This window comes from Martes martes, assembly GCF_963455335.1.
Source record: "Martes martes genome assembly, chromosome: 1".
Taxonomy (NCBI): Eukaryota; Metazoa; Chordata; class Mammalia; order Carnivora; family Mustelidae; genus Martes; species Martes martes.
The window spans coordinates 166,902,764-166,922,377 of record NC_137888.1 but is presented as its reverse complement, the minus strand read 5'-3'; the positions used below and the strand labels follow the sequence as shown (position 1 = coordinate 166,922,377).

The window sequence follows — 19,614 nt, the reverse complement described above, 5'->3', positions numbered from 1 at the left end:
TATGGAAAGGTAAACTAATGAATGATCCATCCAGTCTTCTAACTGCCTTGTCTCACCTTCCCACCATAAAATCCTTCCATTTTGTACAGTTTTCCAGAGCTCCTTTCTATTTGCTACCTGGGATGCTGCTGGGTTCATGAACAGTTGATTAAAGTCAAATTTACTTGAATTTTCCTTAACACACCCAAACGGACTTTAAAAAATTTTTTCGTAACACTACTAATCTTTTAGAGATAAATACTGAAATATTCACAGATGAAATAATGAGATTTGCTTTAAAATTATTCTACTGGCTGAGGTAAAGACTGATGAAGATAGATTGGCATATGTTGATTATTGTTGAATTTACTAATGGATGCATGAGGGGGGTCATTATACTATTCCCTCCACTTTTGTGAATTTTTGAAATGTTCCAATAACAAAAAAAGAAAAATATGGTGCTTTTCAATCACAGAATTTCTAGAGTCATGACTCCCGTTTCCTTCTTTGATAACACAGGTTTACTATAGGAGTACTATAATCATAGGGATGTTGTGAGGAGCAGTGTAAAAAAAAGTGCCTTATGAAATGCTGTTTTATTTTTACTTACTATTATTACTATGATTGCCGACACTAATTAGTTGCCTCCAAGCGTTCCCTTCTTCTCTCCCCTAATGGTTTATTCCACTCTTCCTCCGATTATTTCCCATAGTTTCTTCCTCCTAGTTCCCGGACTAACACCCCTCCCTCAGCCCCAATGGTTTAGCCCGGCTTCCCCAGGGGAAACCCCGAGGGGCGGAGCAAGAGTTATCGGCGAGTGGCTCCGGCTCCCTCTCCCCGGACCATTTGGATCGCTCCACATTTGGGGGTGGGCCGGTAATCACGGGGCAGGGCGCGAGTCCCGTGCTCCGATTGGTCAGGGCCGAAGTAAACATCCGGTAGGGTGGGGCGGGGCCGGAAGTGGAAAGGGAAGGCGGTGGCTGAGGCTGTTCCGGAGGTTCCGGACTTGGAGTCGGTACTCCAGGTGCCATGGGCAGGGCTGGAGCGCGCTGAGGGAGACTTCGGGTGCTGAAGGGGACGTGGGGTTGGGCCATGGCGGGTGCTAGGGCCGCCGCCGCCGCGACGGCGGGGCCGTCGGCTTCTTCGGGCAACCCGCCGCCGCAGGAGCCGGGGCTCGGGGAGCTGCTAGAGGAGTTCTCCCGGACTCAGTACCGGGCCAAGGACTGCAGCGGGACGGGCGGCTCTAAGGTGAGTTTGGAGTTGAAATGAGCACAAAGAGAACTCCTTGGTTTGAAAAGTTACGGAAGAAAGGCGGAGATCAAAGGTCAGAGGAAGGAGAGAGGGAAGTTGCCAGGGTCTGGACCCAAAGAGTAAGCGTCGGGTTCAAGAACCGAAAAAGGAAGAACTAAGGTCCGAATGAGCCAAGGAAGGACGTCCTTTGGTTTGAGACAAGGCGTTTGGAGGTCAAGGATCAGAGCTGAGAGTCCATGTGCAGACAGTAGAGAGGGGAAGCTGAGAAGAGTTATTCCCGTGCATCAGGTTGTGGGTACAAAACCCCCCAGGTTGAGATGATTAAAAAAAAAAAAAAGTCTAGAGGATTGCTCTAGGTCAGAAGTCAGAATGGAACCAAGACATGGACTGAGTGTGTGTGTTGCTTCCTTCTACAGCCCGAGTGTGACTTTAGACTAGGCCCATCTCTTTTCTTCCCCTACAGATTAGGAAAAGAGCCCACACTCCCTCTATTCCTTTATCAAAAGCACGTCTTAGTTCCCGTCAGTCTCGTTATTGCCACACTTGGAAGGCATCCAGCCTGGTAAGGCCATTCCCTAGGCACTGTTTGGCAGTCAAATGGGAATCTTGAGGATCCTCCTGTCTCTTACTCCCCATGTGCTTTTGGCAGGTTTAGCATTAGGCTTTCCAGTGGGATTCTTTTCCGTTCTGGGCCATGAAACTCTGGTTTGGCTCCAGGGGATACTTGCTGGAACATAACTGCAGTTGGCATCCTGCTACTCTCTGGAGTAACCTAGGGAAGACTTCAGTAATGATGGGATTTCCCCACTCTCCAAACAGCCAAGTGATTTTCAGATCTTAGCCTGAGGACCACCTGTTTCAGCATTGTCTGGGATGCTTGTTAAAAATAAAGGTTCCTTGATCCCATCCAGTTCTACTGAGTCAAAATTTCTGAGGGTGGGAACCTGAAATTTACATTTTTTAATAGGCTTAATGATATTCATGCATCTTAAAATTTGAGAATTCCTAGTTTAAGCCACTATGAGTTTTTTCCTCTCCATTGGTCTTTTGAGTGGCTGTGAAGGGTTTGCTGAGCCCCTCTTCCATCTTACACCCCTGAAGATTAGGGTTGTCTTAAGTTATAGCTGACTTTCACTGTAGCCAGCTTTAACGCCTTTCCAGGCTTCCTGATCTCTTGTAGATTTCTCAAGATATTACACGTCTTGTGCCTTTTTTCTAGTGGACCTTTCCCTGAATTGTGAACTAAATAAGAGCAATTTTAAGGGGAGTTCATCCTTTTATTTGATAAATAAATGGAGTGTGGGGAGACAGTCTTGTCTGCATCTTTTACTCATTACACTAACTAGAGTGTCTGGGTATTTGTCTGTGACTAGAGAATGGGGAGTAATCTGGAGCCAGGGGAAGATAATGGATTAATGTTAGTTAAAGTAACCTAGAGCAAGAGTTCCTAATATTTTATGGATTGTGGACTGCCTTGAAAATCTAATGAAACTTGTAGCCCTTTCCTTCAAGTGCTTAACAGTTTCACTGCAACACTGAGGGGTTCAGAGACCTCCCAAAACATACTGCATATAGATTAATGAAGTACACATCTAGGGCCTGTGTCCCAGCAACATGTCTCTTCCTAGCATTGCATAATAATCACAGAGGCCCATGTCATTGCCAGTGACCTCTGCAGGTCACGAACTGCCTAATTCTCATACTCAGAATCCCAGAATCTTCTTTATGCTCAGGTCTCCTCCTCTGTGCAGGTTGAGCGCATTGAGAAGAGATGTCTGGAGCTGTTTGGCCGAGACTACTGTTACAGTGTGATCCAAAATGTGAATGGGGATATCTGTGGCCACTACCCCCAGCACATCGTGTTCCTGGAGTATGAAAGTTCTGAGAAGGAGAAAGACACGTGAGCATCTTGTAACTAGAGTGTGCCTGTCTGGGGAGGCTCTGACAGCTCATCCCCAGAGTCAGGAAGTCTGCAACTGGGTGGGGAACTGGGTGGGGTAGACTCATTTTCCCCAGGTGTGAAACCTTATCAGACTTTTTGTTTCATTCAGGGTTTGATAAGTTAGATTGACAAAGTAGCACGGCATAGAATGAGCTGTTGGAAGTCACTCTCCTGGACTTCTGTTTCTCCCCCACCCTAGGGCTTACTGACCTAAGACAGCTTACTTTACACCTCACCATTCTGAACCTTAGTGCCCTTTTTTAAGAGAGTGGGATGGGATCTTTGCTGTGTTGTTGACATCTTAAGATCAGCTAACCATTTATAGGGCTAAAGAGCCTGATGTCTGGAGTCAGACTGCTTTGAGTAACTTGGGCAAATTATGTAATCTCTTTGTCTTTTGGTTTTCTCATTGGTCAGTCTCTGTGTCTGTTTAGAAAAGTGGCTAGTGTAATTCCAGATGATAAGTGGGGCTATTACAAGCCTGGCGTGGGTACTGTAAGATAGAAGTAAGAGCTACCATTTATTGAGGCCCTACTAAGGCCCAGGTACTTTCTCTGGGTAACAACAGGTCATATATGAGAATATATACGGATACAACCCAAAGGTAGTCAGTAAATGGTGGCAGTTGTTTGACACTAATAAATCATCACAGCATGGAGGCTCCAGGAGATGCTTTATGTTGATTTCAAAGTTTGTTCCCTTAGTCTCCATGCTTGCTGGTGATTTTAAGAGAATCCAGGAGCTGTTGTCCACAGTATCTGTGAAAGCACAGTCCTGTAGATGTGATATTATGATGAGCGTAGCAGGCCCTCACTATTGAAGTGTGCCCATCAGGAATCAGCTAGAGATTCTGAATCTCTGGCTCCAGAGCCACTGAATCAAAATCACAGCCTAACACGATGCCCTAGTGATTCATACGTACATTAAGGTTTAAGAAGCGCTGCTACAGACAAACCAGGGAGAATGGTTAATTCTGCTTGGAGTTTGTGTGTTCAGGAAGAGCCCGTGGTAGAGGTCCTCTTCAGCTGGAACTGGAAGGATGAGTAGCAGTCCTGACATGTCCTAAAAGACCAGTTTGTATATGGTCTTGATCGTTAGGCCAAGAAGTGTGGACTTGTGGGTGTCAGTGGTTTTATTGTGCTAGTATCCCCTGAGCATTCATTAAAATCACAGATCTTAGGACCGCTGAAGCAGAATTTCCAGAATCTACATTCTTAGAGAGCTCTCTAGATGAGTCTTAACCTACATTATAGCCTGAGGACTACTGCTGTAGGCCACAGGGAGCCAGAGAAGGCTTTGAAGCAGAGGAATAACCAGATGAGAGGAGTGTAAGGACTAAGCCGTGGATACCTTATCTGTAAAATGTAATTTCTGGAAGTGTGCCATCTCATGAGGTTGTGGTGGGGTTCACTGAGAAAAAGGAAGGAATTAGAAAAACAAATTGTATGTGGATCATAGAAATTATATCATATCCTCAATCATATAACTTGAGAACTCCTGGGATCTCTAACCCTAAAGATTTGGACTTTGTTATACCTCCGTTATATATGGTTTCTAGCTCTTCCTGACTTCTTCCACAGTTAGGTAGACTCAACATCTGTAAGCCCTTAAGTAAAGTTTCTGAAAAAGATCTCTTTTTCCTTGCCCTTGCCCTCCTCTCCACCCTCTTCAGTGCTGGCTGATGGTTTTACGTTGGTGCCCTGATGGCATTCTGATACTAAGCTCAGTTGTAGTTAAGATGGTGCTGCTTCAGCTAGACTATGAGTGAATCACCTGTGTTTTAGTGACAAAACAAAAACTCAGTAGCTTCAGCATTTTCTCACAAGCTCCCTGGTGCTGCCACCCCAACCCTGTAGTAGAAGTACATTAACGAACTCAGTCTTGGTTGCCCCACAGAAGCTTTTCCTGGAAGGAAACCAGCTCAGTGCTGATGCAGTCGAGCCCTTAAAGAAGGGGAAAGGAATGTTTGCCAAGGGCCTACCGTTTGTCGGGTGTTAGGGTTTCACACAGTAGCTCCCTCAAGTCCTGCAACTAGCCGGTGAAGTAGGTGGTATCACTCCTATTGTACCAAAGAGAAAGTGAAAACCCAGGGAAATAACTTGCCTTTCCTGAAGATCACAGAAGTAGTAAGCAGGGTGGGTGTAAAATCCGAATCTTCCTCACTCTGCTCTGTGCACCTCTTTGTCTTTTCTTTCTGTCACCACCACAGTTCTTCCACGAGCAGGATCACAGCTTCTAGGCCAGGGCCACAGTGGCATATTCGTCACCCTAGAGGAGTTATTGAACTTTTTTTTTTTTTTTACTTTTTACTTCTTGTTAGGCCTTGAAGTAATTCTGAGTGGGCAGTGCCTTTCAGTTGAAGTGAAAGTAGTATATGCATGTGGGAAGAAACAGAACTTTTTGCTTCTTTACATGCCTGGCTTTGGTGTTAATAGGACACTAATTAGACCACATTACACAGGATAGAAGTGGATTCAGGAAGTGGTTTAGTTCTGTTAATCCACCCCCCAACCCCAGTTTAGCCCATCATCTGGGAATAGAAGTCTGGATGGGGTCTCTGAACAGCCAAGACATGTGTTTGTTTACAAGCATCCATTGAGCTGCTGCCATGTGGCAGTCCCCGTGGATCCAGGTGGAAGCCCTACCACATAGATGAAGTCCCTACCCTTAGGTCTTTTGGGTAACACAGACCAGTAAATAAGCAATGAGCGTGTAACAAGAACCAGAATTAGGGGAAGTACAGACGAGGCACTGGGGGATAATGGTTAAGTTCTGCACCCAATTCCAGCATAGGAGGGGTTGAGGGGTTCCCTCACATCACCAATTCTCGGCCACCAGCTGGGTGTCCTACGATTCAGCTCGATTCTGACACTGTCTACCCAGAGATAGCATCAGATTCCACAGATTAACAGCTCAGTCCCATAAGACAAACATAAATACACAAGCCTACGTTTATTCATTCAGATCTGAGTATCATGTGTCAGACATAGCTCAGTGCTTAGCACTATAAGAAAAAGAGCCCAAGGCCAAGAGATAATAAAAATAAAAACAGGAACTACTAAGAGTGGAAGCTGAATTGGTTCTCTGAGTAGGGGAACTAGCAAAATAAACCACCAACTAGCCCAACCAGAAGTATGCCTGCTGCCACATTAAAAGACTGCCCAGAGCCCCTAAGAGAGAAATACTGGCATGTTTTCCATCTTGGTTTTATGGAGTTTGCCGAATGGAAGCTCTCAGCCTGGGAGAATCAAACACAGTTTCAGGGCATTTAGAACTCAGAGGGAGCTGCTGGTGTGACTAAGTGAGATCCTGTTGCAATAGATGGTGCTGACCAGATCTGTGAAAATGGCCTGGGGCCACCAAAAGGGGAGAGGAAGAGTACTGTGGGCAGTATTGTGTGTACTCTCTGTTTTTATTCTCCTGGCATCTCAGTTGAATTAGGAGATTATTTTGTACTGAGGTGTCGTTATTTCATGGAAAAACTGAGTGAGGGGAAATGACAGAACTTGGTGTTCAGTGAGCCATGTACTTTCTAGGGCATGGCTGGGTGGCCAGTGCCACCCTTTAGGCACCTTGAAGAGGCACTCCAGCCTCTTCAAGTTTGCCATTCTTCCTGTCTTAAAAAAAAGAAAAAAAAATTGACTACAAAAGTAACATCTTAAATCAGACCTTACAGAAAAATATACCGTGGAAAGTGTAAGTTCTGTTTTTTATCCCCTTGTTCTCTTTCCAGAATTAGCAAACTGTTGGCCCAGGTTTTTATTTGAAAATCTCTTTTTAACTTCAGTTTCAGCTCCCCACTTGATAGTAATTACATTTTTAGTAACTGTGGCTTATGAATGTATCTGTGAAGACTACTAAGAAATCAGTATTTTTCAAAGACTTTATTAATCCCAACAGCATCCAGGTAGACTTAAAAAGTTACCACAGATGTGTAGGAGTTGCTGAACTTACTCATTTAGAAACAATTATTTATATGCATTTCCTGTGCAAGAACACATGGATGCCTAGAAGGATTAAGATGTAGAAGAAATTAAATGCCCTGTAAGACTTGACCTGGAAGCTCAACCTTATAAGGAGGGAACATGAACATCTTCCCTCTCTTCTGCTCATTTAATCTATATAGTTTCCCACCCTTTTAACTTTCCTGCCTCTCCTTTCTCATGTAACCAGAACCTCTGCCTGGCTGATTTGGGCATTTTGCTCAGGACTGGTAGGTGAGTCTATAAGAAAAGCCCATGTATTTAGGGTCCACTGATTTGATTATGGCTTTGACTTGCTGGAGCTCAGCTCTAAACCTGACTCTTTCATGTTCTGGAAGCTCCCTTACCAAACCCAGTGCAGTAACTACTATATTTCTCCATGCCACGAATAGCTGCTTTTTTTTTACCTCCTTTGCTCCAGCATTCCCTGCCCTGTTTGCTGTTTGGACTGTTAAAGATAGTTGGAATGTTGATGAAATATCAGAAGCTTATCACTTTCTTCTTAGCCTGCTCCGCAAGATCACAAAAATGGCCCTGTGATTTCCATAGGGTCCCCAGGGCACCTATCGTCTTACTCCAGGAGTAAAAAAATGTACACTCCAGACATAGTCAGCATCCAGTTTGCTATGTATATTTTTGTATTTTACATACCATGTCTTCAAAGTAGCTCACTTACTTTTTCATTTTAAGGATTCTAAAATCAGGATGACTTAAATTTTATTACCTATAATAGAGCATTTTTTTTTCTTTTCCTGAAAAGCTTAACATATCCATGATCTAGAATTTAGGGATTAAAGCATTTCCTCAATTTCAAATGAGTATTCATGCACACATCTGTAGACCTCTCATGGGGTCTTTGTGAACACACGCACCCACATTTGTACAAAATGCCCACTTAGAAGCCAGCCTGACCTGCCTCTTGTCTGTGCCTTAGGTTTCAGAGCACTGTGCAGGTGAGCAAGCTGCAAGACCTCGTCAACCGTAGCAAGACGGCCAGGTGCAGAGGACGGTTTGTCTGTCCAGTGATCCTGTTCAAGGGAAAGGTAAGAATATACCATAGCCTCACGCCCTGAGACCCTCTTCTGGGGTAACTGACTTAATGCAAAGTGTGTGGTCATCTTGTTTTTGGCATTTGCCAGCCAAGTGTTGGGTGATTACCGGGTGCCTGTTGCTGTGCAAAGCAGGCCAGAGAAACAGACCAATTCTTATACCACCTTTCAGGGGAGTCTCTTCCCTTGCAGGGGATAGTCACACCCGAGTACCTTACCCTGTGTGTGTGTGTGTGTGTGTGTGTGTGTGTGTGTGTGTGTGTTTTAAGATTATTTATTTATTTGTCAGAGACAGAGAGCAAGCGAGCACAAGCAGGGGGACTGGCAGGCAGAGGGAGAGGCAAGCTCCCCACTGAGCAAGGATTCCGATGCAGGGCTCCATTCCAGGACCCTGGCATTATGACCTGAGCTGAAGGCAGATGCTTAAACTGAGCCACTCGGATCCCACCCAGCCCTGTGTTCTGGAGCCAGTCTGCCTACGTTCAGATCCTGGCCCTGTTACTTCCTGCCTATACAAGGCCTCAGTGTCCTTCTCTATAAAATGGGAATAATAATCATGCCTACATCAAAGGTTTATGAACTAGATTAGATCAAGTAATTTAATACATTATTGTTTGTTCATTCTTTCAGTCTTATAATTTACTAAGTGTTTACTAAATGTGTATTATGTTTCAGGCCTTAAGTAGGCCTACTACATCAGTGTGTAGACAAAAATCCTTACCTTCATGGAGTTGATATTCTAGTGACATTTGTTAATTTGGCTCCCCAGCGTGGTCTCATTTACCTATCTTTTAATAATCCTTTGATGTAACTGATGTTCCCATTTTACAGATGAAACAAAGTAAGTAACTTTCCAAGTTTACCAAAAGAGCTGGGATTTGAACTGAACCTGGAGTTCCCTCAGGCTACTACACTGAAAGATAGGGTCCTCCGGTATGGTGTAAGAGGAGCTTGGACAACACTGTGGAGTGACTCACCAGTAGCCTAATTAAGTGAGCAGGCCATGGCTTGAGAGCACTGGAGGAAAAACAGAACGCTCACTGGCAGACGGGGGAGGGTGTTCCTAGTAGGTGGTGCAGCATGGGAAAAGTCATGGAGACAGGAACCAGAGGGGCCAGGACACCTCCCTGGCTGGTGTGGAAGGTGTGTGCCCGGCCAGAGAATGGAAGGGATTGATGATAGGAAGCCGAATGCTGACCAAGGTGCTTGCATTTGCCAGTAGAGCAGTGTGATTTTTGAGCAGGGAAATACAGGAGGAAAGTAGCTTTTTCAGGAGGTTTAGTCTGTGAGGAGCAGATGAAAGTAGGGAGAGCCTGGAGAATGGGAGGGGAGCAGATGCGGTCTCTCTCTTTGGTTGGCAGGTACATGAGCACGTGTGCTGCAGCCCCAGTAACATGCAGAATCCAGCTGTGGTTCCCCAGTGTGGGTGGTCGAGTGTCCGGGCAGTAAAGAGGAGAGAGATGAGGCTTGCCCCCTTTTGCCTTTCTTTCTATAAGGGAGAAGGGCAAATGTGAAAGGGGAGTTAGGAGAGGAGACTTGAATGAAGGCTTCCTTGGAGAGGTTGATTGTAGGGAAGAGCTTATATGGAATTTCCTGTAGCTGATCATCTTACAACTTTTCTTTTCCCCTCCCACTTTGGAAAGTTTTCGTGTTCCTGCAAGTTATTGGAACTCCGGTTTAAAGACCACTGCTCTGTGGAGCATAGTGCTTGTCACTAGAAATTATATAGGTAATACTCAAATCAGTATTTGCCCAAGTGTGTTCCATAGAACAGTAGTTTTAAGGATACACTTGTGTAAAGCATTCCCTTTCCATGAATGAGAAATTCTGCGTACCTGAGTTGGCCTGACCACAGGCACCACTTTCATAAAGTCCATTGGTACATGTACATTGATCTAACAAAGGCTCTGGAACATCTTAGAGCAGAGACACCTGTGTAGCTTTGTCAGGTCCGCTGTTTCTCCTTTGTCTGTACACTATGAGTAGGGAACTTTCCTGAATGTGTTTGAGAAGGGCCACACTGAAGAGCTGAACAAGTGGGGTTGCTTAATGGCAGATTGTGCACTTACAGACTAGGCAGGCCTGTGAGAAAAGAGCCCTAAGCCACTTGATGTCCAAGGAAGACCAGTGAGTTAGAATTATTCTGAGGAGTCCTTGGCATTCATAAATGTTTATGAGGGCTTTCCCATTAATCCTGCTTTCTTCCCCTTTTACACCTTCTTGTCCAGGCAGCATGATACCATTTCATACCTTTTGGCTTCCCCTGACACAATCAGTGTTCACTCACTTTTTACCTCCCTACATGTGCTTCGTTCTAATTGTGTGTTTGATGTCTGCCATTTCCTATCTGCCCTAATCCTAATCCTTTTGAGGACAGGGGCCTTGTCTGACTGTTGTCCTGCCAACACCTAGCAAAGTACCCACCCGGCTTAGAAGTGGAAACTCAGTTCCTGCTTTTGGATAAAGCAGTAGTGGGCCCTGTGCTAGTGTTTGGGGTGACAGAGATGAATAAGGTGGTCCTTGTCCTCATGGAGCTCAGTGAGTGGCAGACAAGTGAACAGGCAACAGAGAGGGAGATTAGAAAAGGTGGGAGAACATGTTGTGTTTTGAAATGGGGATCTCATCCTTAGTTGTGTGGCACACGGCAGGCAGTTGGTAACTAGTGCGGTGATAGCAGTGTGAATTACCAATACTTCAGAGGCAATACCTCTGCTAGGTTGGGGAAGGCAGGTGTGCTAGAAAATGCTTGCTTCCTTCAAAACTCAGTTCAGTATGGCTAGTGCAACCGAGGAACTAAATGTTTGATGTTATTGCAGTTAATTATAGCTGAAACAATGTGGAATTTTTTTGTTAAACACAGGGCTACTTTTTTTCCCCTTTAAATGCTAGAAGTAAAAGGGCACCTGGCTGGCTCAGTCAGTATAACATGTGGTTCTTGACTTCAGGGTCATGAGTTCGAGCCCCACGTTGGACATAGAGATTACTTAATTTTAAAAATCTTTTTTAATAAGTAAAAAAAAAAAAAAAGGCTAAAAGTAAACCATTCTAGTTGAGATGATGTGCTAAAAGTGTAAAATATAGATCGAATTTTAAAGATTTACTACAAAAAAAGTAAAATATTAATGATTTTTAAAGTGATTATATGTTGGCATAATATTTGGGATATAATCGGATTAAATAAAATATATTATCAAAATTCTTTAAAAACTCAGTTCAAGCATTTAAGGGTAAGGTGTTCTCCTCTGCCATTTTCTCCCCCAACACTTGTATTTAGCTTTCAGATGATTAAAATTGGGACAGGTCATCTTTCTTTTTTTCCTCCCTTAAGAGATGGGGAGTAAAGGTCTGCCACTTTTATTGGTGTGTCCAAGTTGGTTACTAGATAGGCAAATCCTACAGAGCAGTAGTTCTCATGCAGAAGTAGAGGCCACTCACAATTAGATAAATGGAGAGCATTCACAGTGCATCCTGCTTTCTCAGTCAAGAGCTAAGCTTAAAGAAAGAAATGATGGGGTTCTGGTTTAGAGCCATGAGGCTAAGGAGCAGGTCTCAGGAGTTCAAGTCTGTAGTACAGTAGAGCTTCTTCCAGGTACTGCCTGAGGACCTTCCTTCAGAGGAGGCTAGTGCCTTACTTGGGGAATTAGCCAGCTTGCCCTTTTCAGTCTCATGAGTCCTCTGGGCCCATGTCTTGCTGCCTGACTTACCAAAAAGGCAAGGACAGATCTAAGGAATATGGGAGGACTGGGACAGAAAGAAGTATCTGAACCTAGGAAAGAGTTCAAGAAACAGTCTCCAAACTCAGGAGCCAAAGATAGTGTTTGTCTCTGCTCTGAAAAGATTTAACAAAATAAATAAATAAGTAAATAAAAGCAAAGAGTGAGATTTGGTGTTAGCAACTTAGATGATGGGGATGGGTGGGCATGATAACACACGCCAGTCAAACTCAAACAAGCTTTCCCACATGGCTGCTGAAGATGGCGGAGGGGCAGGTCCCTTGCTCAATGACAGAGGCTATCTTCCGGGCTGCTGGGCAGCCATCGTGGCCAACTAAGTATGGCTAGGCTTGAAGTCATGTGCTGTGAGGGCATCAACATATCTGGCAGTTTCTGCAGAAACAAGTTGAAGTAGCTGGCCTTTTCTCTTCAAGCGGGTGCACATCAGCCCATTCTGTGGCACCTACCACTTCTGAGTGCCCTGCCGCATCTTTTGGTGGACAGCGCGAGGCCTCCTGCCCCCTTAAGACCCAGTAAGGCCAGGCTGTCCTGGACCGCCTCAAGGGATCCTGCCACCCTATGACAAGAAAAAGCAGGTGGTGGTTTTTCCCTGCTTCCAAGGTTGTATCGGAAGCCTACACTAAAGTTTGCTTGGTTGGAAGTACCGGACAGTAGCAGCCACCCTGGAGGACAAGAGGAAGGAGAAGGCCAAGATCCATTACTCGAAGAAAAAGCCACTCCTGAGGCTACGGAAACCGGCTGAAAAGAACCTGAAGAAGAAAATTGACAAATGCATAGAAGTCTTCAAGACCCACGGACCTCTGGTCTGGTCCCAATAAAATTGAGTGTTTATTTCAGGGGTTGGGGGACCTCAAAACAAGCTGATGCACCCCTATTGTCTTGCTGTCAGAAATCAGACTTCCCCACTTAACTTGAGAGTTTCTCAGGTTCTAACCCTGGGGATTGACACTTCCCTGCTACAGTTTTCCACTTCCCTGCTCCCCATTCCTGGGATGGTTCCCTTAGAGCAGCTCTTAACAGGGGCTTGAGGTGGGTCCATGGATGGACTTGGGAGAGTCCAGGAACCTCTAAAATGTAAGTTAACTGTGGCACATACATTTTTTTTCTGGAGATAGTTGATCATTTTCATCAGATTTTCAAAATGCTTTTGGACCCAGAAAAAATTAAGCAGCTCCCACCAGAGTGCATCCTTCTCAGGTCAGCAAGAATCCCAGCCCACATCCTACATCACACAGTGCTGGGACAACCTTCCCACGAATCTCTTCTTGTCCCCAGCCCTGAAAAAATATCACACCCTGCCTTAGGTTGTATGGAGGTTCATTTTCTATTATCCGCCCCCCTCCCCCAGGCTGTCATTACTTCAGGAGAGCTGGAAGGTGACCTGGTGATGCCCACTCACATCCCTCTCCTGTAGCAACAAAACCTTGTTTCTCTTATTATCTAACAGAGAAGAAAAAGGAGGCCTCAGGCAGTATTTTGCACTCTTTCAGGGACCTGCTTTACATTGCCGGTCTATGTGACCCATTCAGAAATGAACTTCACCCCTCTCTGTCATGCAGCTGCCCTTCTCTTTAATATAAACTCACAGCCACCTCACTGCCATCCCTAGCCTTTAGCTAAACTCTGGGTTAGTTGGCCTACCCATTACCACCTATCTCCTCCCATGCCCCCAACCCTACTGAATCTCATCACAGTTTAAAGATACAGTCTTTTTTTTTTTTTTTAAGATTATTTATTTATTTATTTGACAGAGAGAGAGAGAGAGAGAACGAATAGGCAGAGAGGCAGGCAGAGAGAGAGGGGGAAGCAGGCTCCCCTCCGAGCAGAGAGCCCGATGCCGGGCTCAATCCCAGGATCCCGAGATCGTGACCTGAGCTGAAGGCAAAGGCTCAACCCACTGAGCCACCCAGGCGCCCCTAAAGATACAGTCTTAAAATTAGATTTTGAAGTTCAGTCTGGTTGCCTGGTTTCTAGGATTCTAGCTCTCAAAGTGATCTTTAAGTAATGAGGCAAAGAGTGAAAAAAAAAAAAGCTCAGTTACAACTACAGCATTTCCTTGTTGAGGAGAGAGATGTAATTTCTTCAAAACAAAACCAAACCAAACCCAAACATTTCTCCCTTAATTGACTCTCCTGCTTCCGAGGTTGCTCATCCCAGTGCTGAACAGTTCCAAATGATGATTAACACAGGCTTTGGAGGTAGATGGGTCTAGATCAAATCCCAGCTTACCCCTCCTTGTATGACCTTACATATCACGTCAACTCCCTATGCCTTCTGTGAAGTGGCAGCGGTGCATGCCACCTGCCACATCTACCTCATGGGCTCACTGAGAATTCACTGAGAAGGTAGTGTAAATGTTTCAGTGCCATGCCCAGAACACACACATAGTAACATCGAATCCTACACACATACACATGTGTCAGCCCCTCAGTCTGACTGGTACTCTTAGTAGCATTCTGGTGCCTCTTGTTTGGGAGAGATGCTCCCTTGACAGGGTGTAGATTCATCTGCAGAGTCCTGGGCGTTTCTTCAACTGTGTGCACTTAAGAAAATCATCTTGGCCATTGGCCAGAGGGTACAAACTTGAGGATCTCCTGTACAGCAGAGTGATTATAGTTATTAATATTGTATTCTGTGCTTGAAAGTTGCAAAGAGAGATGATCTTAAATGTTTTTACCACATGAAAGGAATGATAATTGTGTGACATGACAGAGCTGTTAGCTAACACAATGGTGGTAATGATTTTACAATCTATAAGTGTATCAAATCAGCATTTTGTAAACCTTAAACTTAGATGTTTGTATGTCAGTTATATCTCACTAAAGCTGGGAAAAACAAGAACACAAAAAACCCCAGAAAAGCATCTGAAAATGCCGTTTCTCTTCCAGCACATTTGCAGGTCGGCTACCCTGGCTGGATGGGGGGAGCTGTATGGACGCACTGGCTACAACTATATTTTCTCAGGTGAATATTGAGCTACGTCCTCTGACTAAGAACAAGAGCCCAGATAGAGAGAATAGCCACCCATGCTACAGTGGCATAGGTAGAGAGTATGAGCAATCTGGGGGGAGACCAGGACCTTCTCTTCATCACTCAAGGAGATGCTGGGGTAAAGAAGACTGCCAGGCACATGGGACATCTGATGCCAAAGAGAGGAGGGCTGTCCTTGGGGGTGGTATCAGAGTGGGGTGGGGGGAGCCTGGTCAGGAAGCCCTGGGGGTGGAGCCCTGTGCAACAGCCTTGGTGCTGACAGGTTTCTCTGGCAGGGGGTGCAGATGATGCCTGGGCAGATTCAGAGGACATCACCGAGGAGGACTGCGCTCTTCGGTCAGTGCCAGATTGTTATGGATCTGGGCTTGTATGGGGGTGGGGTATCTGACCAGTGATGGGCATTTTCATACTATGTTCGTCAGTGGTCCAGGTGAGTGCTTTGGCTCCTTTCCTTCCACTGTTAACTCCATGTCCTGGAAATAGGGTCATTAAGGTCCATCCCATAACTTCTCACCAGAGCTGATTTTAATGGCTGGCTAAGCAGTCTCTCTCCCTCCTGGGCAATTTCTCAGCCCCAGGGTCAGCAGGTCTGAGACAGGGCTCAGACATCTGTTTGTGTGTTCAAGCCCTGTTGGTTACAGGGTGTGACCAGGATGCTGACAGCCAGCCTGCTGGGTGTCACACAGCACACCTGGTACCAAGGCACAAGGCAAGGGCTGTAGTCCCCATGGGGAGACCCAGAGACTATAGATGTTACACAATTCATCAAGTTGTCATTGATGCCATAATAGAACTTGATACAGAGAAGTGTTTTAGGCCCCCTTAAAGGGAGGAAATGGGTTGGTTAACACTCTTCTACCTCCTTTCCTAACGTTTTTTAGAAAATGACCCCCAAGGATATTTTGGAAAAGCTCCTTTGGATGGTTTGTATGGTGGAAAGTCTTTAACTGGTGTCAGGCATCTCTGAAATGCACACAAGCACCCTAGTAAGATCAGTTGCCCAAAATCATGGTTTGGTGCATGAAAAGGCATCTCACTATGCCCAGTTCTGTCTGTTAGTTCCAAGAGCTGTAGCCCTGGCTTGTGCTCAAGAATGTTTGGCTCTTCCCCTGAGATCAGACAACCTCTGCCTCAGCCAGGCCGTGTTCCATAGCATGCACTGTTCTTGGCAAGGAGACTGCTGTGGACAGCAAAGCTGTGGGCATTGAAAAATTAATGGTGACTGTGTATTCGTTCTGCTTTTGCCTTTATCTGTATGACTGATCAAAAGACAGCCTGGGGGGATTTGGAAAAATTTTATCTCCTTGCTTCTTAGACCTGCTAAGTAGAGGGAATTCACTTGCTAGTATTTCATGATCAGTTGCTAAAACAGCTCTAAAAAGTCCATCTCCAAACAAGCATTTCACTCTGTTACATTATGAGCAAATCATGTGGCTAAAAATGGTCAGAAATGGGAAAAAGTGGGGTGGAGGGAGATAAACTAATGGAAGCTCAGAGACTCTATCAGCCACCAGCTTGCTGCTTTTTAGAACTCAGATTATCTAGTCTTCAGGCTTAATGTCAAGCAGTGCCAAAAAGCTCTTTCCCAGTTCCCGGCTGCAAATTGCTCCTCTTTGAAATATGTCCCAGAGAGCAGGGTAATCTCTAGAAAGTCACCTTCCCTGAAGCCAGCTGTCCTGTCTCGGCCCTCCCTCTACCTTATGGAGAAGGGAAACAGAAGTTCTTGCCAATGACATCTATACTTCCTTGAACACGTTCCCTACCCCCTCAAACTTCTCTGAATGAATGTGCAGTATAGCTTCTCCCTTCGGCTCTTTGTTTCAGAAGTTCCGACACACATCTTTTTGATAAGGTCAGAGGCTATGACATCAAGCTGCTTCGGTACCTGTCCGTCAAATACATCTGTGACCTGATGGTGGAGAACAAGAAGGTGAAGTTTGGCATGAAGTAAGTACAGGCCACCTACTGTGAAATAGGCAGAGGTGATACGTTCACTGCTCTTTAGGTCAGTGATGGTATATAACAGTTACCAAGGGCTTGCCACATGCTAGGCCTCATGCTGAGGGCTTTCTGTACATCTTCTAGCTGTATCTTCAAACATTCTTGCAAGGCAGGTTCTACTGTGCCCCTCTTGCAAATGAGAAACTAAAGCACAGAGAAATTAAGTAACTTGCTCAAAGTCATGGAGATAAGTAACTGAGGGGCCATGAGTCTCTAAGCTGTGCTCTGCTGCCTCCTTCTCTTAGATGTTCTTGAAGATTCATCCCTTGGCTCCAGGTTCTGTACCATCTCTGGTAGATTAGAGTCTCCTTCAAGTAGAACAACAAAAACAGAAATCAGTATATATATACCCAATTTTTACTTCACATATGGACCAGATCTTGATATTTGATAAGGCAAAATTTGAAAATAATGGAAGCTGGGTTGAGGGGATGAGATTGTAGAAGTCCCCCCCCAAAAAATTTTTTTATTTTTTCATAATATTGATTTTATTTATGCTGAGGTTGTCTTAGAAAATATGGCATACTGTGACCTTACAGCTCAGCTGTGTGTAGGTACCTGAATATTCCCTTCTCTCTTCTTCCCTTCATCTATCAGAATGTCCTAAGTCTTTCCCTTTCAGATGCCATTTGTCCACCCTGTTTAGGAGTGTCCTCAGTGAATATTGGAGAAGACGGTAGAGGCGACAGTCCCCCTGGAGCCCCCTTTGGACAGTGTCTCAGTTACTTGCTATCGTGTCGTTCCACCCTCTGGGTTGGGGTGGTTGTGCTGCCTTCATTTGTTGTCGTTGTGGGTGCTGCAGAATTGGAGGGTAACCTCTCTTGCTTGATAACTTAGAGTAGGGGGCAGAGAAGTTACATTTCTTTTCTTTTCTTTTAAGATTTTATTTATTCACTTGACAGAGAGAGATCACATGTAGGCAGAGAGGCAGGCAGAGAGAGAGAGGAGAAAGCAGGCTCCCTGTGGAGCAGAGAGCCCGATGCGGGGCTTGATCCCAGGACCCTGAGATCATGACCTGAGCCGAAGGCAGAGGCTTAACCCACTGAGCCACCCAGGTGCCCCCGAGAAGTTACATTTCTTAATTGTTCAATGTTAGCACTACTGAAGGGAATCATTCCTAGTTCTGAAGACTAGTTTCTTTAGCAAGAAGTTCATTTTATGTTGTAATACTCATTGGGGGAATGGTGCATATGTGTTGTGATGCCATAACACATTGTGTCCTGTCTTGTAGTGTAACCTCCTCCGAGAAGGTGGACAAAGCCCAGCGCTATGCCGACTTCACTCTTCTCTCCATCCCGTATCCAGGTAGGGAGCTTTTTTCAGGGTCTAGTCTAGTGACAGGTTTCCTAGGACTGGGGGCTCTCAAGAGGCCATCCGCAGGCTTCTATACTTAGGTACATAGGTGTCCTAGAGCTTTCCTGGAGGATCTTATGTTTTGTGTTGTCTTGTTTTAAAGATTTATTTCTTTGAGAGAGAGAGAGGGAGAGAGAGGGAAACTAAGCAGACTCCTTGCTGAGCACTGAGCCCAACATGGGTCTCAATCTCATGACCCTGAGATCCAGACCCGAGCTGAAACCGGGAGTCAGACACTTAACCAACTGAGACCCCGGCACCACACTGCGCCACCATCTGCCCTCTCCCCCAGCGCCCCCACCCCCTCCCCTTCCGGAGGATCCTACCCTGATCAGCATAGGACACCATGGCTCTCAGTTTTAAGCTTTCACACTTAGGGTTGGACGCTGTCCTTGAAGGCACTTTCCATTTGGGGTCCAGCGATTAACTCCTGGCTCAGGTACTACTACTACTACAACCCTGAGCAAGTTACTTCACCTCTCCAAGCCTCAGCTTTTCTCAGGTGTCATTTGGAACTTGGAAAGGCTTAAACTCAAGGTTTTGTTGTGAAGCTTAGATGGGATCATGTTTGTGAAAGTACTCTGTGCAGGTAAAATACTATTTCAGCATAAAACATTACTGGCTACTCTGTGTCAGCAACTAATGATGTTGCGCTGGCCTTTGTGGTTGTGAACCTTTGAATGTCTGTCTTGGGGTGATCAAGTTATTTATGGAAATTGCCCTAGGTGAGGCCCTAGGTGATGAAGAACATAATTGCTGTGTCCCCAGTTGTACACTGTTGGTGACCTCACCATGTTGTAAACACTTTGGTGTACACAGAGCTAGCTGCATTTGTCTCTGGTGCCCTGATATGTGTGAGACCTGTGGCCAGGGCAGTACTGAATGTACTGGATAGTACATTAGTCCAGTTGGTAACATTGAAGCTTTCTGACAATACCTGCTTGTTCAGCAAGGGAGGCCAGAAGAGCCCTAATGTCAGCACAAGACTTTGTCAGCAGACAGCAGGAAGTGTTCTCTCTCTCCTTGACATCTCTCTTTTGCTTCTCAGCATCAGCATCTGGCTTCCATCCTGTGCTGGACCTTGTCTTCTCATATTGGGGCCACGGAGCTCATAGCAAAAGCTGGCCAGTGACAACAGGTTGTTGTACAGCTGGTCTTCTCATTAGAACTACAGGGTTATCAGTGCTTGGCAGGAGAGGGTATCCTCCCCATTGTGAGCTGGTGGTATTCAAACCACGACCGTTGATAGCCCGGCACTCTTACCGTAGTGGCCTCTCCTGGAGTCTCTCTTCACTCTTCTCTGCCAGCTTAGTGGTTAGTGCCATATAGAG

General features: G+C 45.3%; 1 protein-coding gene across 9 annotated transcripts in view; it reads left to right on the top strand.

The window, feature by feature from the left end:
• The first annotated feature begins 929 nt into the window (after positions 1–929).
• The window catches only part of MTMR14 (myotubularin related protein 14), a 45,957-nt gene continuing 27,272 nt past the window's right edge, over positions 930–19,614 (top strand). For 2 of the 9 annotated variants that reach the window (XM_080804740.1, XM_080804743.1), the window contains exons 1-7: positions 936–1,227; positions 2,982–3,130; positions 8,090–8,198; positions 14,827–14,902; positions 15,205–15,265; positions 16,754–16,876; positions 18,162–18,235. In XM_080804740.1, the coding sequence (XP_080660866.1) occupies positions 1,072–1,227; positions 2,982–3,130; positions 8,090–8,198; positions 14,827–14,902; positions 15,205–15,265; positions 16,754–16,876; positions 18,162–18,235 (748 nt within the window). In that variant the 5' untranslated portion in view covers positions 936–1,071. Of the gene's footprint in view, positions 1,228–2,981; positions 3,131–8,089; positions 8,199–14,826; positions 14,903–15,204; positions 15,266–16,753; positions 16,877–18,161; positions 18,236–19,614 lie in introns of all 9 variants that reach the window. The other 7 variants (XM_080804741.1, XM_080804739.1, XM_080804738.1 and 4 more) reach the window with 6 other exon arrangements.